Raw genomic sequence first — 22,935 nt, forward strand, 5'->3', positions numbered from 1 at the left:
ATAAAGTAGGCAGTGAAGGAAGTGGCTATGCACTAGCCCTAAGAGTCATGCAGCGAGCTGGTGCTGCAGGAATGTCCTGTGTGCTCCAGGTCATGGGCAAATCAGCAGGTTGCCTCTGACAGGGTTAAATTTATGGGTCCCCCCACCCCTCGCGGCTGTTTGCAGCAAACAGAATCTCGCTGGAAGGTCTGAACTAAACAAGTGTTTGTCTCCTGGTGGAACTGGCTGTAGAGGGTTTCTCTAGGTACTAAGCAGCAGCCAGCCTTCTCTCCCCTCCAGCCCTGCCTTGCAAGGAGCACTCAGGTGGGAGTGGCTGACTTCTGAGTTGGGTGGCTTTGGATTTCTCTCCATCTGCTGGTGTCCTGCAGCAGAGGGGCTCCATGGCTGATGACATTGACTGGCTGGACCTGCCTGGCAGGTGGACGTATGGAGTGTGTGGAGGCGGGCGAGTCTTCTTCATCAAGTATGTTCAGCTGGCTTTCTTTGTTTTCCTACTTGCAGTGTGTGTGTGTGTGTTTTTCATCTCCCCCCTCTACAATTTAGTGCATGTTCTGAGCAGGTGGTGTCTGGACAGTGGTGGGAAAGGGGGCTTGGCAGAAGAGCTGTGGGAGAGGGGGACAAGGCAGAAGGAATGGCACAGAGAAGAAGAGGGGGATTGTGGCCAAGTGTAGGGAGTAACAATTACTGGGGGCTGTGGGAGTTAGGGGTTTACCCCCAGTTCTTACTAGTCCCCTTGATGCCTCCACACCTGACCCTACACAGACCTCAGGCATTGTTATTCCTCATTCCCTTCCCCCCCTTTTATTTCACTGCCTGGGAGGAGTTCAGGGGTGACCTGGCTGATACTCCTTCTCTCGTGCCCTGGAGCCTGGCACAACTATTGGAAGGAGTGGAGCCCCTCCATAGTGCAGCCACTGATAGGATCTGCTGTCTGGCAAGCCCTTTGAGGAAGCTGTAGACCAGCCCTATCCCTGATCTTCACCTTCTCCCTTCTGCTTCCCATTCATGCTACTAGGGACCTCCAGAAAAGGGATAGAAAAGGGCCCTTGTAAAGCTCCCCTCTGCAGGCAGCAGGGCGAGCACCTACCCCGCTCCTCCAGACAGGTGTGATGTATTTGGGAAGCCAGGATAGGAGTCCTCCCCAGAGTCAAGTGCATGTTCTGACTTTCTGTTGTTGTCCCTCACAGCGATGAGACAAAATCTACCAGCTGGGTGCACCCAGGCACCGGATCCCCCATCCAGAGTGGGCACTTTGCCAGCAGAGGTAAGGAACAAGCCTGCTAAAACTGCCAATGGCCGACTGTGTTGTCAAGACTGCAGCTGCTCTCCTGGTCACATGTGTTTCCCCTTCCCCCTCTGCACAGTTAATAGAACATCCTGCAGCTGTCAGTGTTAGAGGATCTTTTCTAGAGCTATCTTGTAAACAATCCAGAGATGAAGGGGTTAATACATTTTGCTCCTTACGCCAATACTATCAACCTCTTTCAAGAGCCAATGTGAAATGTCGGCTAGTTTTAGCAGTGTTTGTCTCTAACAGTGTTGAAAAGGGGGGTTGATTCCTTGTATTGCTGAGAACCCAGACATGCTAGCATTGGATTGCTGTGAGAGGGAGCCAGAGAGCAAAACTGGCTAGAAATAAGAGTTATACCAAGCTGAGTGAAATACTGGAAATCCTCTTGTAGCCTCAGCGGTGAAAACTAAACTAGCTTAACAAACTGTTCCGCTTCCAGTGGTCTGCAACGTTCTACTCCAATTCAGGGACACTGAATTTGTCTCTCTGCACACACCCAAAGGGTTTCAGAATGGGAGTGGGTGAGCTGTGATGTACTGAGGATTGTGGGAGTTGCAAGTTATCTCTTTGAATGTGGAGGTTGGGGGGAAGGGTTCCCTGGCCCTGCTTGCATGCTAGGGGGCCCCTGCAGTGAAGCCTGGGAGCAGGTGTCAGTTTGCAGCCAGTAAGTTGGGGGTCAGTTGTGCCTCTCAGTTTTAGGGTGCAGCCTGCTTTGTGTGTCTCTGATTTGGGGTTCTTTGTGTTATTCTTCTGAATTCTAAGAAATCAAGTCATGTTACATTACAACCTTCTGGCAAGAGTATTTGTTTTTATGTAACTTCACAGCACACATGCAGGGAACATAACTGGGCCTGACTTGAAAGGCCTGTAAGGAGCCTAATTTCCCAAGGGCGGGTGCTCAGCTCTCTCTGAAAATTGGATCTCTTTACGGGGCCTCACATTTGAGGCAGGGGCTCAAATCACTAGGCCCTTGGAAATGCTGTGAGCGTCTGAACAAGCGAATTGTCCCACAATCTAGTTCTGTGCTGCTGTCCTCTGTGTGCTTCAGCCAGACCCTCGTAAAACCATAGGGGAAGAGCTAAAAACAACATGGGTTGTAATTTCTGACTCCGCATGGGTTGGGAGGGAGGGTGTCAAGACGGGTCACTTTCAGCTGAAATTTCCTGAGATGCCGCATTCCAGGTGCATAGTAATGGGTTTGTAACTCGGGAACAGACAGAGTTGTCAGACTGGAACTGACTCAGTGGCCCTTCTATTCCGGTACCCCACCTGCTGCCTCCCTAGAACTAGCTCATTGTCTCTCTGGTCCCTCCCTTTTCTCAACAGTGACCAATGATGGGTGGGAGACTGGAAAGATTGCAGGTAACTGTGCAATACTACCTCACGTGAGGGAAGCTCCTCTGAGCTTAGCTGGCAATCAGTTTGTGCCCCAAAAGCTGGTATCCTGGAATAATTTTGAGCTTGCCTAATGTAACTGCATAAGATATTCTTATTCAAATGAGTGCTTTCTTGAAAGGTAATAAGCTAAAAATTGCATCTGTAATATCCTGCAACAGGGAGTTCCGCTCTTGAACAGATGAATGACGTCTGCTTTTGCTGTTGTATCTTTTCAGACTTGCCCAAAGGCTGGGAGACAGGCACCACATGCCAGGGGGCCATATATTTTATCAAGTAAGTGGGAAGGTTTTTATTGTTGTTTCTTGCTGTTTGCTAACTTTAGGAGCTACTCCCCCCCACCCCCAGCAAATGCCTTTAGCTGTTTTCTGGGCTGGGGGAGTGGGTATAAACTGGGAGGACAGAACTATTGGGTAATTACTGAAATGTTGGAAGGGCAAGTGGGGCTGACGCTGCTATAACATTTGATAGCTCCTTGTGCACAGTATGCAGCTATGCTGCGGGTAGGATTGCTTCAGACGCCGCTGTGCTGGTGGAGGGTGAGTGGGTGGGGGTGTGGAGTTGGGTGGACAATTGCTATCTTCAGATCACGCATTGCTCCGGCAGCACTGAGTCAGTTGCACCTGCCCTCAGTGGGACTAAAGGACAATGCTGAAAAGGAGGGTAGCAGCCAAAACCTCATCGGTGGCAGAGCTCCCAGTGTTGCTACAAGCCGTGGAGTGGAACCTGTGTTAGCACTGTCGGAAACTAGGTAGAAGCTTGATAGCAGCATGCGGTGCCTTGTCCTTGTATACCCAGACAATGCCTTTCAGAGGCCTAAATGACCTGCTGCAATCAGCAAAATCCTCCCATCATGCTTAGGGGTTGCATATCTCTTAAACAGGAGCTTTGCTGGAGCCAGGACTCCTGCCAGTTGTTGTTGAGGAGGGATGGGGCTTGGCGCTCCTCCAATTGGGCACTGCCCACAGCTCTCCCAGACCCCGGTGTGGTCTTTTCAGTAGCTAACACTGGCTGTGGTCCCAGTGGCTAATTCCAACCTGTCTTCATCCTGTCAGGTCCAGCCCACTCACTACTTTGGCTGGGTTCCAACTTGCTGCATGGATGACGGGATCTGTAGACGAGGCCTGCTGTGATTGGCGTTGTCTCATATCTTTCGTTCCTCAGTGCAAACTCCTCCCACACCTCCTACCAAATCCACATAGAGGGTAAATTGGTGTAGCTCCATTGACAGGAGCTGAGGATCTGTCCTAAAGTTTCTATAGCCTGCCCAGCCATAGGCTGAGCTTACGCTCTGGCTGGTGGGATGACTCGGGTCATAGGCTCTGCAACCAGGCACATCCATGGATAGCTGAATTTCCCGCCCACCCCGCATGCCATCCTTTCCCACAGGAAGGATCCCCTCTTCTGGAGAGGCTGCATCAGAAGCAGACACCCCCTGCTGACCCTCTGTCCAGGAGACAGGGCTGGTGCAGCACCAGCTTTGATCTTAGATACACAAGCTGGGAGGTTCCCCATTGGGTCGCTCTCAGCATCTGCTGAGAGACCTTGTGCCAGGAGAAACTGGGGACCACATTTAGGGTTGGTTCCCGTGCATGGACGAGAGCCCCCTGTGCCACACTGGTATTTTAGATGCAGACACTTCTAGCAGGGACTTCAGAGGACTCTGCAACATCGCGGGCAAAACCAACCAGCCCAGACCATCCGGTATCCAGCCCTATTTGCATGAAAATAGGCTCTTCTCTTAGGGAAAAGTCTTGCTGAGTAAGAACTTTCTCAAGCCTTTTTGGATCCTCCTAGAGAACCAAATACAGAACGCTGTCGCTGCTACAGCACGGTTTTAAACCAAACCCTGGTCAGGCTCTCCGGTTCTATGGGCCGGATCCCCAGCAGATGGAAACGATTGTTGATTATTTGTATTGCGGCAGGCTTGGCCAAGGACCCCATGGTGCTAGGCACTGTATAAACACAGGGCAAAGGGACAGTACTGCCCAAAAGCTTGCACCCTAAGTAAATTAGCACAACTCCTTTGATTTCCACCAGCTAAGGATCTGGCCCTACTGTACCCTTCCTAGAACCCTGTTGCCTTCTTCCCTGTTGCATTCTATAGGACTTTTCCCTCAACGATTTTTTTGGGGGGAGCAGTGGTGCTTTCTCTCTGATTCACTTCCTGCCTTAAATCGGGGCCATCTTGTCTGTAACTCTGCAGTGGGCTGCTGTGGAAAGGATGCTGACGCCCCAGATGGGAGGATTATGGCTCCTGGGCCACTTGGTTCAGCCTTCCTTTCTGCCAAGGCACTAAGCAGAGTTCCAGCTTGCTTTGTGGCTGGCGTTTCAGAGGAGATCTCTACACCATGGTGCTATCTGCTTTGCAGAGTGACATCACAGAATCTGAAGAGGCCACAGCACTGGGTGCAATAAATACCTTGAGAGATCAAAAATCCTAAGGTGGCTGATTAGCGGCCTAGATCGTACTCTCTCTAGGCAACGACTGTCTTCTGTTACTTGCTTGTGTAGCACGCAGTGCAGCTGAGCCCTGAGCCTTGATTGGGCTCCTAGGAGCTACCAAATAATAAGCTGTAAGCAGAGGGTTTGCCCAGGTGCCTTGGCTAGAGCTTCCTCCTCTGCCACCCCTCCTGTCTGTTTGCCTGCTGCTCTCCATACTATCTGCATATTCCCTGCAAAGTGCTCCGCCATGCAAGGTGCTGGTGGTGTGGCCGCATTTGCAACAGCTTCCCACAAGGTGGTGCCAAAGTGTGCAGGAAATGTACAACGGGCAGCTTTAGAGGTCTGTTTTTGTGTGTGTGTGTCCCTTCACATTTCCACACACGTGAGGCGCAACCCTCCATGGTAAAATGCGTGGTGGGCAGAGTCTTGCTTGAGTGTCCTTTGGTGCCAGTGTGATGCGGGGGAGGGTGGTGGGTGGTAAGAGAACACAGCTTAGCATCAGGGCTACTAGATTGGTCCTCCTTAGCCACCATTTTAGTGTGACTGGCTCTGTGAAATCGCTCCCTGCCCTGTCTGCTCCAGCCCCTCGGTCAGCCTGGCCCTCTGGGGAGGAAGGGAGCGTTGGCTGTTGCTTTCCGTGCTGGCTGGGGGCTTGGACTCCTCTCCCCAGCACGGAGGCGGCAAGGAGAAAGCGCTTTCCTCTCTTGCTGCCTCGCCTCGCTCTGTTCATCAGAATTGTGCCCTGAAAAAGAAGGGCCCTTTTGTGCCCAGAGCAGGAAGCAGGGGCTCTAGGCACAGGGGCTCTAGAACTGACCACCGGCCTGTGGGCCACGGCTTCTCCCACTGTGGTGAGGGGTAAGGGATTGAAACAGCCCCCAGCTGAGGGCTGACTCTTGTCAGGAGCTGTGCCAAGCCCCCTGCCCCTCCAGCCCCAGGTGCCGATGCAAGGGTGCTCGTGAGGTTCCCCTGGTCTCTTGTGCTGGCATATCTCTTTTCCTCCTTTGGGCCTGGCTGTGGTGTAACTTTCACCTCCTTAAGGACAGCCTGCCTCGCCAATTGCGTTTGCCCTTGACCTTCTCCTAGTGCTGGCTTTTGGGCCCCTAGAAATCTCTGGGCTGTGGGGTGGGGAGCAGGGCATTTTGGCAGTGGGGGAGAGGGCTGCAGGACAAGGCCAAATTTACGGTGGGGCTGTGGGGCCTGCGGTTGTCAGAGGTCAGCGATGGGCGAGCTGGGTGGAGGGGGAAGAGAGAGACCGATGGAACAGGGGAAGGGACTGCGAAAGAGGTGCCCACACAGGATGTTGGAGTGAGTCTGTTGACCCAGGATGAAAGGCTAAGGCTCAGCTGGCTCTCTAAAATTAGCTGTATTTGAAGCTGTGGCTGGAGCTCTGAAGCCCGCCCTTCCCTAGGCTTCAGGGCCTGAGCTCCCTGCAGCCTGAGATGCGACTTCAAAGCGTTGTCTACTCTACACAGCTGTTTTAGAGCGCGAGCATGAGCCCTGCTAGCCCTAGTCTGTTGACTCGGGCTGGAAGGCCTCGTGCCCCCAGATGGTGCTGGCCCTGCACCTACGTAGCTATTCATTAGCAGTGCTGTTGGTCCAAGGTCACCTTAGCCCTACAAGCCTGGCAGGGAGGGGGTTAACCTGGGTCCTCAGCCCATCACCGGTGAGGGAGGGGTTTGGAGATGTGGGGTAGGGAATTCAGTGAAAGCCAATCCCCTCTCAGCCCCTAAAGCTTCCGGCTAACATGGATTAGAGGATCAAGGGTGTTTTTCTTTTCAGAGAACCTGTGACCCTCCCCCACCCTGTGCCAGCCACATCTCTGGCTCTGCTCCAGTGCCAGAGAGTCCTGCACTGCTGGAGGGGGGAGAGAATAGCCTCTCTCCCCCCGCCTCCCCCCAGCATGGTGACTTCTCTTAATGTTGTGGTCCCCGGCAGGGCAAGGAGAACCAGAGCAGTGCTGTGTGCCAGGCCCCTGCACCAGCAAGGGACCCTCTTCAGTTAAGAACTCTCCGCCTGCCCGCTGTTGCTCAGAAAATCTCTGGCTCTGATCCCTGAGCGCCAGGATCTTGGTGTCTCACCCTTCTGCTCAGCAAGGTACCGTGAGGTTCTTATTGCTCAAACGGGACAACAATGAACAGCTGTGGCCAGACAGTCTGGTTAATCAGTGTCTTAAAGAGGCCTGTGCCCATTCAGGGTTGTGCTGAAAGTTAGCTGTAGAGTGTCTGTCTGCTGGCTGCTGAGGACGAGTCTGTCTGTCTGTCTGTCTCACTGCTTCTCTTCCCTCCTATCAGCCTGTTACCAGTTCCCCTTCATGCTGACGTCCATGCTGCATCAATAATTGGACATCCAGATGCTCAAGGGCTGTGCTCCTTAGAGAGCCTTTCCCAGCAACCACAAGTCAAACCCAAGGTGGCTGTGGGCAGCTGCTTCCCCGGGGCAGCTAAGTCTTCAAACAACCCCCCGATCGTGTTCCCTGCTGCTGCTGGGGCTGTAATTGGGAACACTGGGACGGAAGTGAATGTGGACAACATGCAAACATTTGCCCCAGCAGTGTTTTAACCCTAAGCTGCAGCCTAGGCTCTATAATGCTGTTATAGTAACACAGGTTAGATCATGGATATGTACAGGATTTCAGAAGCACTCAGCATTGTCCACGGGGTTAGGCCATTGGAGTTGATAAGAGGATGGCCCAGTGGTTAGGGCACTAGCCTAGCACTTGGGAGATGTGGGTTTAATTCCCTGCTCTGCCACAGACCCCGTGTGTGGCCATGGGACAGTCACTTGGTCTCTCTGTGCCTCAGTTCCCTATCTGTACAATGGGGATAATAGCCATGCCTTGCCTCAGAGGGGTGTTGTGTGGATAAATACACTAAATATGTCCAGATACTACAGCAATGGGGGGCAGATAAGTACCAGAGATAGGTAGTAAACCTCCCACTGACTTAATGGGAGCTGAGTTAAGCCAGGGCTGAGTGCTATTGAAAAATCCACTGTAAGAATCCAAGTACAGACACCCCCGTAGTGAGACCTTTCCAGCTGGGAATTGTTTCCCAGGGGAAGGAGTGGTGCCCAGTCACATGGCATGAATAAAGCTAGGTTGAACAAGACACTGTCTGATGCCCATCCTGCACTGGTGAGAGTTGGCACTGCATGCCTTGGGTGATGTACTGGAGAGTGGGGCAGGAAGCCGTTTTCCTCTCCTGTGAACATTTTCAAGATTGACATATGCTTCCCATCCCGAATTGGGCTGAAAAGTTGAAACCTCAAATTTTGCCAACCAAAAGGTTGTTGAGTTCGCTTCAGTTGAAATGGGTTGTGGAGATTGGTCCTGCTTTGAGCAGGGGGTTGGACTGGATGACCTCCTGAAGTCCCTTCCAACCCTGAGATTCTATGATTCTTCTTCTTCATCTCTTTAAGTCTTCATTGACTCAAATTTCTAAATGAAAAAGTCATTTTGACTCGAAAAACTGAAACTTTCCTGTTCAAAAATGTCGGCATGGGGCATGGTGACCATTTCAAAGCTCTCTTCCAGACGGGAGATTCGTAGAAATTGACCCTGTGTCATGAACAGTTTTGGTTTTAACCAAAACCATTTGCAGCAAAAAACCCCAAAGGGTTAGCCAAAAAATCCACACCCAGCCCCACTGTACAGGGGTGGATCCTGGTGCATTTACTCTGTTGAGTTGCCTCCCTGACAGCGGCGGGGTTACTCATGGGAGTCAAGGCTGCAGGATTGGGAACCGCTCAGTGGTCCTGGCATGGCCCCATCCCCTACGTTAGCCACCTTTCCATGCGGGTGACAGTAATGATTAAACTGCGTGGCCTGCCAGGTTGTAAGGGGTCACCCAGCTGTGGGGGGCTGCTGTCACTGCTCTTCCTAGGATCAGGACAGAGTTAATCCTGCTCCCCTACTACTTACTTCTTGCTCGAAATGACAGCTCAGGCATCACGTGACCTTTAAGTACCCTCGGGAGCGCATGGAGCATGCCCAGCTCCGGCTCCCAGGGAAGGATGCCGGATTCCGCAGCAGCATCTTCTTGCCGAGCTGAGCCCGGTGACTGTCTGGAGACAGAGATGAGTGACTAGCAAGGGAGGGAGGGGGGATCTGAGTGGGTGGGGGGGAGAGAGACAGCGGCTTCCATTCCCCAGGGAGCTCTGCAGGGAAGGAGAAGGGGATCTGGCCGGAGGAAGTTGCAAGGAAGGGTCACCATGGCTTGGGATCTAGCCACACGGCAAGGAGGGATGCGGAGCGGCAGCACGGTGAGTCCTTGTTTAATGCCTCAAATAGCTGACATCATGCACAGTCTTGTGCTGGCAACCGCTTTCACCACGGCGCCCGACCTGGGCTGCTTCCCTGGCAGGTGCCTGGATCATGGAGGCTGTGAGGATGCTAATTATATCCAGGGTGAAGGATAAATGTTTCAAGCGCAGAGCTCCCCTCCTCCAGTGCAGGGAATCTGCCTGGCAAGGAGGCTTCTAGATGCCAGATTCCTGGTCTATTGCAGCCTGCACTTGAATTGCATCCCCCCCCCTTCCCCCCCCCAGTTTCTGTATGGACAGCCGTCTTGCTGCGCTGTGCCATGAATATTACTGAGCTTTGCTGCCACAACCAGGGCTGAATGTGCCAGCCAGTGCATGCTCCTGGGGGCAGTGTGTGTCGGCCGGCTTCATGGGCAGCAAGAGGCTCCCCTGCTCTGTATGCGTTTGTGGTGCATGCCTGGGTGTATGTTTATAGCGTGTGAGTGGACGAATGTCCATAGAGGGGGCTTTGACAAGCTCTCATGAGGCTGTAGTGATCTCGCGTCCCTGTTGCGGTGACACCCTGATGAGCTTGTCAGTTTGTATCAGTTGGTTTTTGGCATCCCACCAGTGCTGGGGACCTGAGCCCTTCTTAAGGGAAAGGGGATCTAAGCAGCCAGGGGTGGGCCCTGCCTTTGCACAAATGGCTTTCTGAGTGTATGTCCTCTTGGAGGAAAGAAGGTCTGTAGGCATGAGGCAACAGTGTTCAAAGGGACAGAGCACATTCAGAGGGGGGGCCTGGGATATGGTGAGAGAGGGAGAACGCATCAGGTGAGATTGGAGGAACACCACATCTGTGAGGTAAGGGGGGGATCTGTTGTGGTTTTGGGGCTCTTCATTTTCCAGGTGGGGAAAGTGAGGCACAGAGGGAAAGTGATGTGGCAGAGCTGAGGTTAGAACTTGACTTCCTGGTCCTGTTCTCTGACCCTTAGACTACAATGTGCTTCCATTGCAGGATGCTGCTTGGACGGGCTAACTGGAATCAGTGCACTGTCCTGAGGGAGTGCTGGTGGTGATTGAGAATGTGGCAGTCTCCCCTCTAAGACAGTCCTGTAGCCAATGCCCCAGAGGTGCTATGTTGCTGGAGAAGGTGCCAGGCAAAACTGAGCCCTGACCAGTATGTTCAGTAAAGATCCCTGGCATATTTCATTGGGGGCTGGGGGGACCCATTGTCTTGGCCAAATTCCAGTGTGGATTGCTACATTCTGCCAAACTAAATTTCCCCTGCAGTTTCAGTTCGATACAGAATTCTTCATCACCTTGTGTTTTTGTGTGATGCATCTGTGCCAGCAACAACTGTCATGCTCTGCACCAGCCATGGCTGCATTTCAGTGCTGGAGAAGTGATTCCTGCATGTGTGTACTTGAGAGACCTCTCAGTAAAAAAAGGGGAAGTATAAATGTAATAGATATTGTCATTGTGCTCTACTGAATGGACCTGGACATACTCAACTGCATGTCCTACTAGTATAGTGTGGTTGGAGACTCTCCTTTAGCCCAGTCGACAGAGGCCTGGGCTTTGGGAACAGGAGGATCTGGGTTCTATGCCTGCTGCCCCTCTGAAGTCCAAAATGGCCACATTGTACAGTCTAGTGACATACAGAAAGGCCTCTATGCCTAACGATTTGTTTGTAATAGGCCGAACCCATATCTTCCCTAGCAGCCGTGCATTGTTGGGTCTAGTCTCAGATCTGGAGAGATCTTTTGCTTAGGCTGCAGCCTAAACAGACCACGATCGATGTCGTCTGAGATGTTGTCTGACACTTAAAGGAAATCCCAGCCTGTCTCTGGGACTTCCAATTGTTGGTGTCTCTACCAGAAAACAAGCACATTCCTCTTCTGCCAGGAGCCATGGTCAATACTTATTTATGTGTATTTGTTATTAAAGATCCCAAATGCACTCAACTAGCCAGTGCATGCAGGTGTTCTACTACGCAGGGGCTGAACGAATAAATCCTGGCTGATTGTTATGAGCCTGTCATTCAAGTGATGCCTTAGTATGTTGCTGTTAAACCTCAAGGAACATGTTCTGATTCATCACCTGGGCTGATTTTGCATGCATCATCAAGTCTATTACATTGTGGTGTAGTTTTGCTTTGTGAACTTAATGCTGGTGTGAGGAGCTGGCTTGACCGTTCTGGAGAGTACCTGCCTCTCCGTCCCCAGAGCAGGCATGGTACAGGTGAGCCTCACCCTGCTGCTGTGCCTCATCCCTGGCCTGGTGGCACTTGCTCGATGGGTGAAAGGGGAATTCAGCCCCCCATGGCGCAGACAGTCCTCTTCTAAGCTTGCTCACAATGGGACTGTTGGGTGGTGGGTGGCTTGTCTCCACTGTGGTCATATCTGCTCGGAGTTGGACTGAACCCAGCAAATTCTCTTCATGTAGTCCCCCCTACTGGCCAACAACTGGGCCTTAAGGTAAAATTCTCCATCTCTGAATCCCCCGAGCATCCCGTTGCCCTTCGTGATTCTGTTTAGTCCAAGTGAAACGAAGATTAGAGATGCATCATGGGAGCGGGAGGGATCAAAGTCCCTTCCCCACCTGGGGCAGGACCAGAGGAAAGCTCCCATGCAATAGTGGAGTCTGGGATGCTCTGTGGAGGGGGCCTCTGAATGCTGGTGCATGGGCTGGTGAATTGTTACCCTCTCTAATACAAAACAAATCCAAGACCAGCAGAATTAAAACTAGGTGAGTGGGGCAGCCTTTGCCAGGCCTCTTAACTTCCTACTACTTGGCACATCTTCTCTTTCCAAATAGTTTCTTATACCCAGCACTCCAATCTCCTCTTTCTCTTCTGGGCTAGCTCTGTTCTTTTCTACCAGACATCCCTACCCCCAGCCCCAAGGGAGATCCCCCCTCCTTAACGGCAGCCTCTCAGAAGTAGCTATGTGGCTCGGTTCACCCTTTGCTTTCTTGGCCCCTCTGGGGCAGGGGGCATTAGGAGCTGACACCGTCTCCCCTGGGCAGACAGGCAATCAGAATACTGTGCATTTACACGGTGGCATTTCAGGTGTGGGCATTGACCGATCCCAAGATGTCTCTGCCCCAGGTGTGAATAAATCTGCATGAATTCACTCAGTGATGAGTCTTTCATTTGTCTTGTGCTGGTAATGAGATTCAAGCATCCCCCTCATCACTGAGGTCACTTCTTCTCTCCTGCCCTCGTTAGTGGCAGGAATGTTCCGGCTGGTCCCAACAGCCATGTTCCCCCTGCTCAGGGTGAGTCGGCAATGGAGAGAGCAGAGTATTCCCTCCTGAGGGGCAGGAGAAGAGTGCTCTATGTTTCCTGGCTGTGGCTTGCAGCTGCCGTGTCCAGCAGGAAGGGCCTTAGAAACACAGGCTTGGAAGATGACTGAGAAGCAATTCTTGTTGAGGAGCAGAACCTCTGACTCTTTCAGGTGTCGTACTGGGAACTGGAGATTTCCACGGAATTGGGGAGCCACGCGTGGCCTTGAAGGGTTTGTCACTGCAGATGAGATGGTTAAAACTTAGACCAGTGTGTGCCCCTCCTCTTACACATGTTTCAGAGTAGCAGCTGTGTTAGTCTGTATTCGCAAAAAGAAAAGGCGGACTTGTGGCACTTTAGAGACTAACCAATTTATTTGAGCATAAGCTTTCGTGAGCTACAGCTTGCTTCATCGGATGCATAAAGTACTCCTTTTCTTTTTCCTCTTACACATGTACATCCACAGACCCCTGACCTAGGGAGAGTCAGATCCCAGAACTCTGCATAAAGAGAAGGAGGACTTGTTGCACCTTAGACACTAACAAATTTATTTGAGCATAAGCTTTCGTGAAGTACAGCTCACTTCATCTGATGCCTTCAGTGGAAAATACAGTGCGGAGATTTATATACCTAGAGAACATGAAACAATGGGTGTTACCATACACACTATAATGAGAGTGATCACTTAAGATGAGCTATTACCAGCGGGGGTGGGGGATCTTTTGTAGTGATAATCAAGGTGGGCCATTTCCAGCAGTTGACAAGAACATCTGAGGAACAGTGGGGGGTGGGGGGAGAAGTAAACATGGGGAAATAGTTTTACTTTGTGTAATGACCCATCCACTCCCAGTCTCTATTCAAGCCTAGGTTAATTGTATCCAGTTTGCAAATTAATTCCAATTCAGCAGTTTCTCGTTGGAGTCTGTTTTTGAAGTTTTTTGTTGAAGAATTGCCACTTTTAGGTCTGTAATTGAGTGACCAGAGAGACTGAAGTGTTCTCCGACTGGTTTTTGAACATTATAATTCTTGACATCTGATTTGTGTCCATTTATTCTTTTACGTAGAGAGTGTCCAGTTTGACCAATGTACATGGCAGAGGGGCATTGCTGGCACATGATGGCATATATCACATTGGTAGATGTGCAGGTCAATGAGCCTCTGGTAGTGTGGCTGATGTGATTAAGCCCTATGATGGTGTCCCCTGAATAGATATGTGGACACAGTTGGCAATGGGCTTTGTTGCAAGGATGGGTTCCTGGGTTAGTGATTCTGTTGTGTGGTGTCTGGTTGCTGGTGAGTATTTGCTTCAGGTTGGGGGGCTGTCTGTAGGCAAGGACTGGCCTGTCTCCCAAGATCTGTGAGAGTGATGGGTTGTCCTTCAGGATAGGTTGTAGATCCTTGATGATGCGTTGGAAGGTTTTAGTTGGGAGCTGAAAGAACTCTGCATGTGTGCCCATCCCCGCTGCACAGAGCTTGCTCCAGGTGCTGTGGGTTATGGTGTTTGAAACAGATGAATAAAAAGAGCATCTCGGTCAGCAAAGCAAAAGGCTGTGCCCTTAAAAGATGCCACAGTGGCAGAAAGAGTTACATTCACTGTCTCTTCCAGAGACTCATAGGGGCCTAAGTCAGCAGGAATTGTGTGTGTCTCATTCTAGCTCCTAGGCCTTGCTTGCCCGCAGGATTCTCCCACTAGTATGGCTCCATCTGTGCTCACAGTGGTGGGAGTCTTTGTGTAGACACTCTGGTGGTATCTAGACTTCTTTGAAGTGGGGCTCGACAAAATGCCAGCAGCTCATTCGCACCCATGCCTGGGAGGAATTAGAGAAACCCGAGTGGGCATTGTACAGCTCTTCACACAACTCTGCATGACAGGCTGTTTCTCTGTTCAGGTGAAGCCCAGAACTGGAGTAGCAGGGGGAGGCTGCAGCTCTGGGGTTGAGGTGCATTGGCAGAGCTCTGGTGGGGGTGAGGGCAGTACTGGGGGAGAGGCGGGATTTGCAGGTCAGGAGTGAGGTGTATCCACAGCTGTGGGAGGGCACAGGAATAAATCGAGAGCAAGAATAAGGTGCATCAAAGGAGCTGAGGGTGGGCATACTCTAGAGCTGGACTAGAGATGGGCAGGTCAGATGGGAGGTGCATTGTAGGAGCTGTCTTAGGTTCACGTGTAAGGACTTTGTTGGTCTGAAGTCCAGTGTAAATAAACTAATTCACTGGTCCAATAAAAAACACACCAAGTACCTTTCACTTGGAACGGTGCCCAGCAACCCCTGACCTGGCCTCATCTGATCCCTGAATGACGTTAATGACATCCTCCCATCGTGAATACTCCAAGCCTGTTATCCCTCAAGGCCATGCTGGGCACAGCTTACCCCTTTGCCAGATGGCTACTGTGATGGCTGTGTAATCTGCACAGATCTGGGAGTCGGAAGTGAAACCGAGAGTGGCAGATCCTCACTGAAATGCTCCAGCAGAGAGGGGAGAAGAGGCAGGCGTTGTTCCTGGGAGGTTCCCTGGAAGGATGTTTCCTTGTTCACACAAGGGGTCCTTGTGTTCTGAAATCCAGCCTGAGAGGTCTCCAGGGAGGCACACTCGTAGGTACAGGAGGAGATGTAGGGCGGCACGGCTGGCAGCGCTACCCAGGAAACTTAAACATCACAAGTGGCTGAAGCGGCCTTAGAAAGTATCCTCGAGTGGGGGAGGGCTCCTTGGACAGGGGATTTATTTTTACCAGAGGAAACAGTTTCCTTTGGAACAAGGACATTATCAGGCACTGCATGTTGCTCTGCAGCCTGGAATTAATAAGACCATATTGGCTTTCTAGCACTTGGCTGGAGTGAAGGCGGAACGAGCCCCTCGGGAGGAGGGAGATGGCTTTTTTTCCCCTTCTTCTTCACATCCACACACACACATCTGAATTAATTACCTCCTGTTTCCCCAGCCAGGCTTATTGCTGTCAGAGCACCCGCGTGGACAGCTCTTCCGGGCTGCTGTGCACAGCCCAGAGGCGGGGGAGCAGTGCCTCTTTGGAGGGGAAGCTGCAGCTGCTCTTCTGGTCCTTTTCTTCCCACTCTCCCATCACTCTGAATGTCTTGGAGTGTGTTTTTTGCCACCTTGAGAAATGGCAAATTAGGACAGAATGAGCCACATGGGGAATGGAGCTGTCAAGCAGTTGCAATTCCAGCAGGAGGCAGCCTGCCAAGCCCTTAAAACCCAATAATAATGGTTTTCAACAAATCTGCAGCACCTGGGACCTGGACAGTGTTCAATCTGCTGACAACCATAACTATTCAGAGCTTCATTCCCAGGGCCAATCTAGACCCTCTGATTACAAAAGCACAGGCCCCTGAGCTAAAGGAGACTCTCCCTTAGGTGTTTGCAGTATGGAGTGTATGATACACAGGTCAACTATTCTGATTTTCTCCAGTAGATAGCAGTGGGGGGAGGGAGTGTATATATATCTTTCAAAGGGCTTGTCTACTCAGTGTGTAGGGTGTAGTCCACCAGCTTGCTGTGCAGTAGCTCACTATGTGGACGCTGCAACCGTGCAGTAAAAGTCTTGGCGTGCTGCGGACTGAGGCCCTGACTGGCCGTGCACTAACTCTCCTTATAGACAAGCCCTCACGCACGCTACTCAGCTGCCTGCAGTAGGCTTCTGTGGTGCCTTTTGTCTGAGGACCTCAAAGTACTTTACAGTCAGTAATGAATGAAAGCAGGCCAGTGTTCTCACCCACGTCTTACAGATGGAAACACGGGGGCACAGAGAGGCTGAAAGAGCGTTAGACGCTGTAATCAACGGCCTGACACTTCTCGTTCTCAGAAGTTTTGACTCTGTTCGGAAATAGGGTGCTCAGAACCTTTGCCATTAGGCCTCTTCGTTAGAGGTATAACTGTAGGCACTTAAGGTTGAAAAAATTTGGTCTCCCAGAACCCAGTAAACTCTGGAACTCCTGGTGAGAAGGGCAGAGATATTAAAATTCTTGCATGTCTGGTAACCATATGCGGTCCGTGCGAAGGGTGGCCCATCCAGCTGGGCTGATTAACGAGTCGGGCAGGGTGAACTGGCTGGGTTACAGTAGCCACCCTCTGAGACCTCAGCCCAAACCTGTTTGCGCGGGGGACGGTTCCCCCGAAGTCGGTGGGAGGCGTTGTTTAAAAGCGCCGGGTGTTGTATGTAGGGAGACACGTGGCCCCATTTTAAGTCTCACCTAACGAGTGTACCCGAATGTTCAGCTGCTTCCCCAAATGAGCCCCTCCTGCCTCATCCGTCCATTGCAGCGCTCAACCCAGCAGGTCCCGAGGGTGCTGTCCTTTTTGGCCCGCGTGTGTCTATGGCCTCGCTAGCTCTCTGGTCCAGAAAGGGAAGCAGGTTTGTGATAAAGATACAGCGCCAATTTTGGGCTCCGTAGGGCCCTGCATCCCTTTCTTCCCAAAGGACGGGGGGGCAGGTGAGATGGGGGTGGAGGTGCACTGGGCTTTAGGCTTTATCTCTGGAATGGGACTATGCCTCCAGCAGCTGCACACGCGGCTGCATTTCGGCATCCACGCTGGGTAATCTTTGACCTTGCTGGGGAGCCAGCTTTGCCTGTGGAGTTCCCATGGAAACCAGAGGGTAGCAGTAATTGGCCTTGGAGAAGCTGGGGAGGAAGAAGGAAGGGCTAACGGTGAGATTCTCTGAGGCTGGAGCGCCAGAGAGGGGATGAGCCTGGCGTTCAGTGAATCATGCCCTCTGGAGACAGAGCTGGGAGCCGGCGCCGTTGCGGCCAGAGGAGATTGTCCAGGCAGAGATCTTGTACGAGAGAAGAGGGGTGCAAGGGTTGGGCGGCGCCTGAGTTCTAAGGAGATGGTGCTGGACGTGCCTGTGTCTGGGGGCTCACTTGCTGGGGATGCATGCTGCCATCTCCTAGCGGTGCATGCCACATCCCAGTGGAGCGGGTCCCCATTCTTGATGGAGAAATCCAGGCCCATGGCTTCTTCATGGGCTGTCAGTGCCTGGCAAGCCCTTTGCCAATGAACTGCTTTGTCAAATCCCATGGCAGGCAATTGTCAGTGCTGCCTAGCCTCTGTCCTCGACTGGCATAGGGCAAAGGCATTGGGCCGTGCGGGCACGGTCTTAGCAGCTGGCTTGCTGAGCCCCTCACTGCTCAGTGGCTCCCTCCCGCTAGCATCCTGCAGTGCTGCTCAGTGCCAGCGTCTCCTGTTTTCCCTGGTAGTGGTTTGGAGAGGGTTGTGTGCGTGTTTGCACGCCCTCCTGTCTCCTGGGCGGTGGCCAGACCGATCCCAGAGCCCTGCTCAATCTCCAGCCCAGACCTTATGTCAGTTGGAATAGAATTCAGTGCAAACACCATCCAGACATGTGCATTACGGCCTAATCCTCCCTGGTGGTTGGTGAGGTTTGGTTAACCCTTAGTAGCCCTGCAGGATTTTTGCCTTGCTGTTTCCTCTCCTACCAACGCCCCTGTTCTGTGTGGGAGCTGGGAAACTAAAGGAGAGGCGTCATTAAGCTTTCTGTGCAGGGTATCTTTTAGGCGTGGGAGGAATTTCTTCTACCTGCGGCCACCCCAGTTCTCTCTTGTGTTGCCTTCCAGATATGGAATGTTAGAGGCAGTCGCTGCTCGCTTGTTGTCTCTCCCGCTTGACTTTGTTTTCCTTAATCTGAAATAAAATAATCTGTATTTCAAATAAATATCTTGTGCTTTGCATATGGGGGGAAATCACTCCCCCTTACCTGTCACTTCCCCCTGCCATCACTGTGGCTGGTGGGTTCCTTTTCTCTGCAACGTTGCCAGCTCTCTCGGTAGTCAGGGTATTTCTTAAAGTTGCAGCTCCTGGTGGGAAAATGGTGTGTGTGTGGGTGGGGGGGGGGATTGTGTTTTGTTTTAATGAAAGTTGCAAGCCCTCAGCTGCATAGCAAAGCTGGAACATGTGACCGGAGAGCACCTCGAAGGATTAGAATCGAGAAAGGTGGTAATAATAATAATTAATTAATTAATAAAAAGGACACGACATCTATTGGAGGGGTCCATCATACTGCCAGTGTACTAGACTAGGGGTTCTCAACTTTTTTCTTTTTTAACCCCCCACCCCCCAACATGCTATAAAAACTCCACAGCCCAGCTGTGCCATAAAAAAGCCAGGGCTGGCATTCGTGGGTAGCAAGCAGGGCAATTGCATGGGGGCCCATGCCATGGGGGGCACTGCAAGGCTAAGCTGCTCAAGCTTTGGCTTCAGCCCCAGGTGGTGGGGCTCAGGGCAGTGGTGGGCCCCAATGAGTCTAATGCCAGCCCTATTTGGCAGACCGCCTGAAACCTGCTCGTGGCCCCCCAGGGGGCCTCTGACCCCTGGTTGAGAACTGCTGTACTAGACAGAGTCACCTCTGCTCCTGCACCTGGTGTTTTTGCCCCACAAGCCAGGGCTGGGCAGAAGAAGAAGATTGCTAGACAGCGTCCCCCGGCATGCCCAGCCAGCTCTTCAGAGGGCTGTTCCTGTCTCCTGCTGCTTGGCCACAGCGAACCTAGCCCATGGGTACAGCTCCCTCCAAAGCGTCTCCCTCTCTTCCAGCAGGGCTCTGGCTGCAGCTGTTTGATATGCAGCCCTGGTTCTGTGCGTTGCAGTCAGAGTGGCGGTGGGATGAGTCTGTCTCTTGTTGAGCAGGGTTCATCAGCGTGCAGGGTGGAGCAGTTTCTGGAGTGAGCTGAAGGAAGGACAATACTTGTGGCTAGAGGTGACCTGCAGCTGGGAGGTAGAAGGGTGGGGGGGAAATCAGCTTGAGCCCTTTGTGATGCATAGAGATGCTTGGAACTTGGTTTTACACTAGAAAATCAGCTCTTGTCAAAACCTGTTTTTCATGGGAAACTCCAGTAGAGTAAAGACCTAGGAGTGTTTTGATGTTGGGGATACAAGGCAGGGAAAGCTAACTTACTTAAGAGAGGAAGCAAATTGTACTTGGGTTGTGTAACACTTTGTAGGCATTTTTCTCTTTTTCTGTTAAACCCAAAGACCTTTCAAAGAGTCAGGAGACAATTCTGCTGGATGCGGGAATCACCGGGGGAGATTCTCTGGTCAGTGTTATGCAGGAGGTCAGACTAGATCATAAGGGTGCCTTCTGGTCTTAAAATCGACAAAGATAAAAGCTCTTTGATAAAGATTTGACACCCTAATCCCCCAAAGAAGGGAAGAGACCTCCCACTCCCTATTTCTGGGTCATCCAAGGCGACCTTCATTTTAAACCAGGGAGACTTGAGAGTCTTGGTATTTCTAAGTGGCGGGGGGAAGGACTTTTGGGGAAAATACCTTTTCGATGCAACCTTCATACATCAGAGTGAAGCAAACGGACACTGAAGCGTTCTGCTCTCTCTCACATCCCCTTGACCAGTCACCATTAAGACACTGGGAGTCAGGAAATGTGGATTCTAATCTGCCCCAATTTGTTAAGGCCCCTTTTGGCACTGTCAAGTCTTCTGTGCCTCAGTTTCCCCATCGGTACACTGAGGATAAGACCCACCTTACAGGGATGTATGCAACTCCATTTATCAGTGTCTGCAAAGCGTTTTGAGATCCTTTGCTGGAAGCAACACAAGCTTCTCATGTAATGAAATCCCCACTTCCCGGAGTCTGCTGCTGCCTAGCTGCCAGTCTTCCTCTCTCCTGAGCAATGCAGAACCATTCCTGACGGTCCGGGGTTCGGGGAGTGTGAAGTGGTGAAAAATGCCCCATTTGCAGGAAAATCAAAGCTTTTGTCCCTCCTTGTTTGATTTGCAATGGAAAAGGCAGCTTCTGGCAGGTGGGAATCCTCCCAGCCAAGGGGGTGAAGTTCTACTGCATCCCCCCCAAACCCCAAAGAGAGGAAGAGCATTTTGGTCTCCATGACATCAGGGAAGCTGGAAGTGGGTGACTCTCTGTGGGGTTCGGTCCAAGAGACTCCTGGTTACCTCTGCTAGGCCTGAGCCATCTCAGGTAGGGGCCACATGCCTCTGGGTTCTCCTCCATTGCCCCCAGGGCCCCGTAGCACAGGAGTTTGGTGGTCTGGGCTCTGATCAACCCTCCAGCGGCCTGATTGACTGTAATGTCTCTCTAACCCTTTATTTCCCCCTACAGCAGCCACTCAAGCAGGCGTTAATTGCAGGAGCTGCCAAGGCAATAATTAGGGGATAATGAGACGGCTTTTGTGGGAAGCTGGCAACCGGTGCTCCATGTCGACAAACACCCTGTTTTGTTGCTAAACAGCCTGGTTCCTCCCCCTCTCACGCAGAGCCAGCCTCCCAGCTCGCTTCCTTCTGAGCTGGTGGTACCCAGGGTGTAGTCTGCCCTGGCTTCCTCAGGGCTGCCCCTGCAGGATTCCTCTTGGTACCAATCCTCCGCCCTCCCTGCCCAACTCCAGCTGCTGCTGCTTTTAAATTGGCAGGTCCCCAGTACTTTGGGTTGGCTCCCCTGTGGCTTTCCCCACTTCCCCGTGGTTTTCAAGGTAGCGTTTAAACGTCAAGTGTGGCCGTTCCTGTGGAATGAGAGTTGTCCCGAGTTAGCGTAAGCCATGGACCCGGAACAAGGCAGGCCTAGTCCAGACTAGAGAGTCCACCCCAAGGAGATCGTCAGGAATAACTCCATGTGTCGACGAGCGCCTTGACAGTGCCCCTGCTGTGAAACAGAGCCTATGCCTCCCTCCCTCCCTCAGGAGGGTGCGGGCTCCGAGAGTGCAGCGGGGGAAGCCAAAGAAGAGCCTAGGTCGAGAAGGGAAAGGAGGCTCGTTTGGGTGGCTCATTCAGGCCACGGGGGCGCACGGAGCGTTTTCATGGGAGAGCCAGGCTGGGCGAGCCCCCGCCCCCGTATACTGTCTCTGGGCTGCCCTGCACCTTCCTTGGCTATCCAAACTCAGGCCCCCCTCCTCCTTTTTCCTTCTGTGGCTTTCCCGGGCGAGCAGGGACAGGAGCTGCTGCCAAACAGCAAGAGGCTCTTGTTCCTCCTTCAGGGTCAGCACTCGCTTTCCCGGGCTAATTATGTAACCCTCGACAGTTCAGCAGCCGCAGCGCTGGTGGTGCAGAAATGGCGCCCGGCTCAAAGCAGCCATGGATCCAAGTCTCCACCTGAGCCCCGCTCGGGGGGGCGCCCAGCCATTAGCGCTCAAGGGAAGGGAAGGGAAGGTCGGGGCCTGGGCCGCCCAGACGAATTGAGGGCAGCGCAGAACTGCTGCCCTCCGTTCCCTCCCCCACGCGTAGGGGCTGATCATGCAGGCTGCTGAGCTCCCTCTGCACGGTGACTTCACTGGCAGCTGACCGTGCCTGCAGGCTCAGGCCAGTCAGCCTCAAAAACATGCTGGCTCTGGTGGTGCCCGCTGGTTCTGGCTAGCTAGGCCGGCTGTGGGAGGCGTCCCCGTGGATCGGAATGGACGATGAAGAGGTTTGAAGTCAGCCGCTGCAAGGCGTGTACACAGCTAGGCTCGCAGTGTTACCGAGCTCCCGTTGGGAGTGACATCCAAGCATGGAGGAGTTGCAAAGCCAAGACTAGCCGGACAGCACCCATATTCCTGTACCGGGGATTTGGGGGGGGGGGCGGGGGGCATGACACTGCCAGCCCTGCTATACCGGTTCCACTTGCTCTCCCCAGCCGGCAGCGGCCTGCTGCTGATTTTGGGACTGATTCTCTCATCTGTCGTTCTCAGTGCCAGGCCGCATGTCCGGAAGAGCATTGTTCTGGCGTGCTTTATCTGGGTGCTCTGGGGGGGAGGGCCGGCTGTCTGGTACCACAGATGACTTGCCCACAGATTCAGTCTGCAGCCCACTCGCCCTCATTGGGAAGGGGAGCAGGGCATGTTCTGGATGTTTGCAAGAGGACCCTGGTGGGGGGTAGCCTGCTGGTTCCTGGGGCGAATGGTCCTCTGCCAGAGAGCAGGAAAAAGCAAGAGGGGGGCACGAATGCTGACTGTGAATGGTGAGAGGGGGCAGAAAATCCCAGGCGGTTACAGAAAACGGATAGAAAACCCCACCCAATTGGGAATGTTCTCCGTTCCAGATTGTCCCTTAGTCTCTTACTGGTCTCAACAACCCCCCGCTGAGCTGCGAAAAGAGACGCAGCATATGGGGAGTCAATGTGAGAAAATCTTAACCCAGGTGCCTCCTGACTTTGAGAGGTGACACAGTATCTTATTTAAGAACAGGCAGGGGGCCCACCCCCTCTGGCTACGGAGCAGTCCCAGGGGCTGGGTGAGTGGTGGAGCTGGTGAGAGCTAATTACAGTGCACCCCCAGTTTGCCTCCAACGGCTTTCTCGGCTCTTCCAGTACAGGTGCT

General features: G+C 52.5%; 1 protein-coding gene across 1 annotated transcript in view; it reads left to right on the forward strand.

Annotated features, from left to right (window-relative positions):
* Positions 1-360: 360 nt before the first annotated feature.
* Positions 361-22,935, forward strand: part of PLEKHA6 (pleckstrin homology domain containing A6) — a 134,643-nt gene continuing 112,068 nt past the window's right edge. The window contains exons 1-3 of the mRNA XM_077839350.1: positions 361-463; positions 1,188-1,264; positions 2,905-2,962. Of these exons, the coding sequence (XP_077695476.1) occupies positions 381-463; positions 1,188-1,264; positions 2,905-2,962 (218 nt within the window). The 5' untranslated portion in view covers positions 361-380. The remainder of the gene's footprint in view (positions 464-1,187; positions 1,265-2,904; positions 2,963-22,935) is intronic.

Source organism: Eretmochelys imbricata, chromosome 21 (assembly GCF_965152235.1).
Source record: "Eretmochelys imbricata isolate rEreImb1 chromosome 21, rEreImb1.hap1, whole genome shotgun sequence".
NCBI classification, from domain to species: domain Eukaryota; kingdom Metazoa; phylum Chordata; order Testudines; family Cheloniidae; genus Eretmochelys; species Eretmochelys imbricata.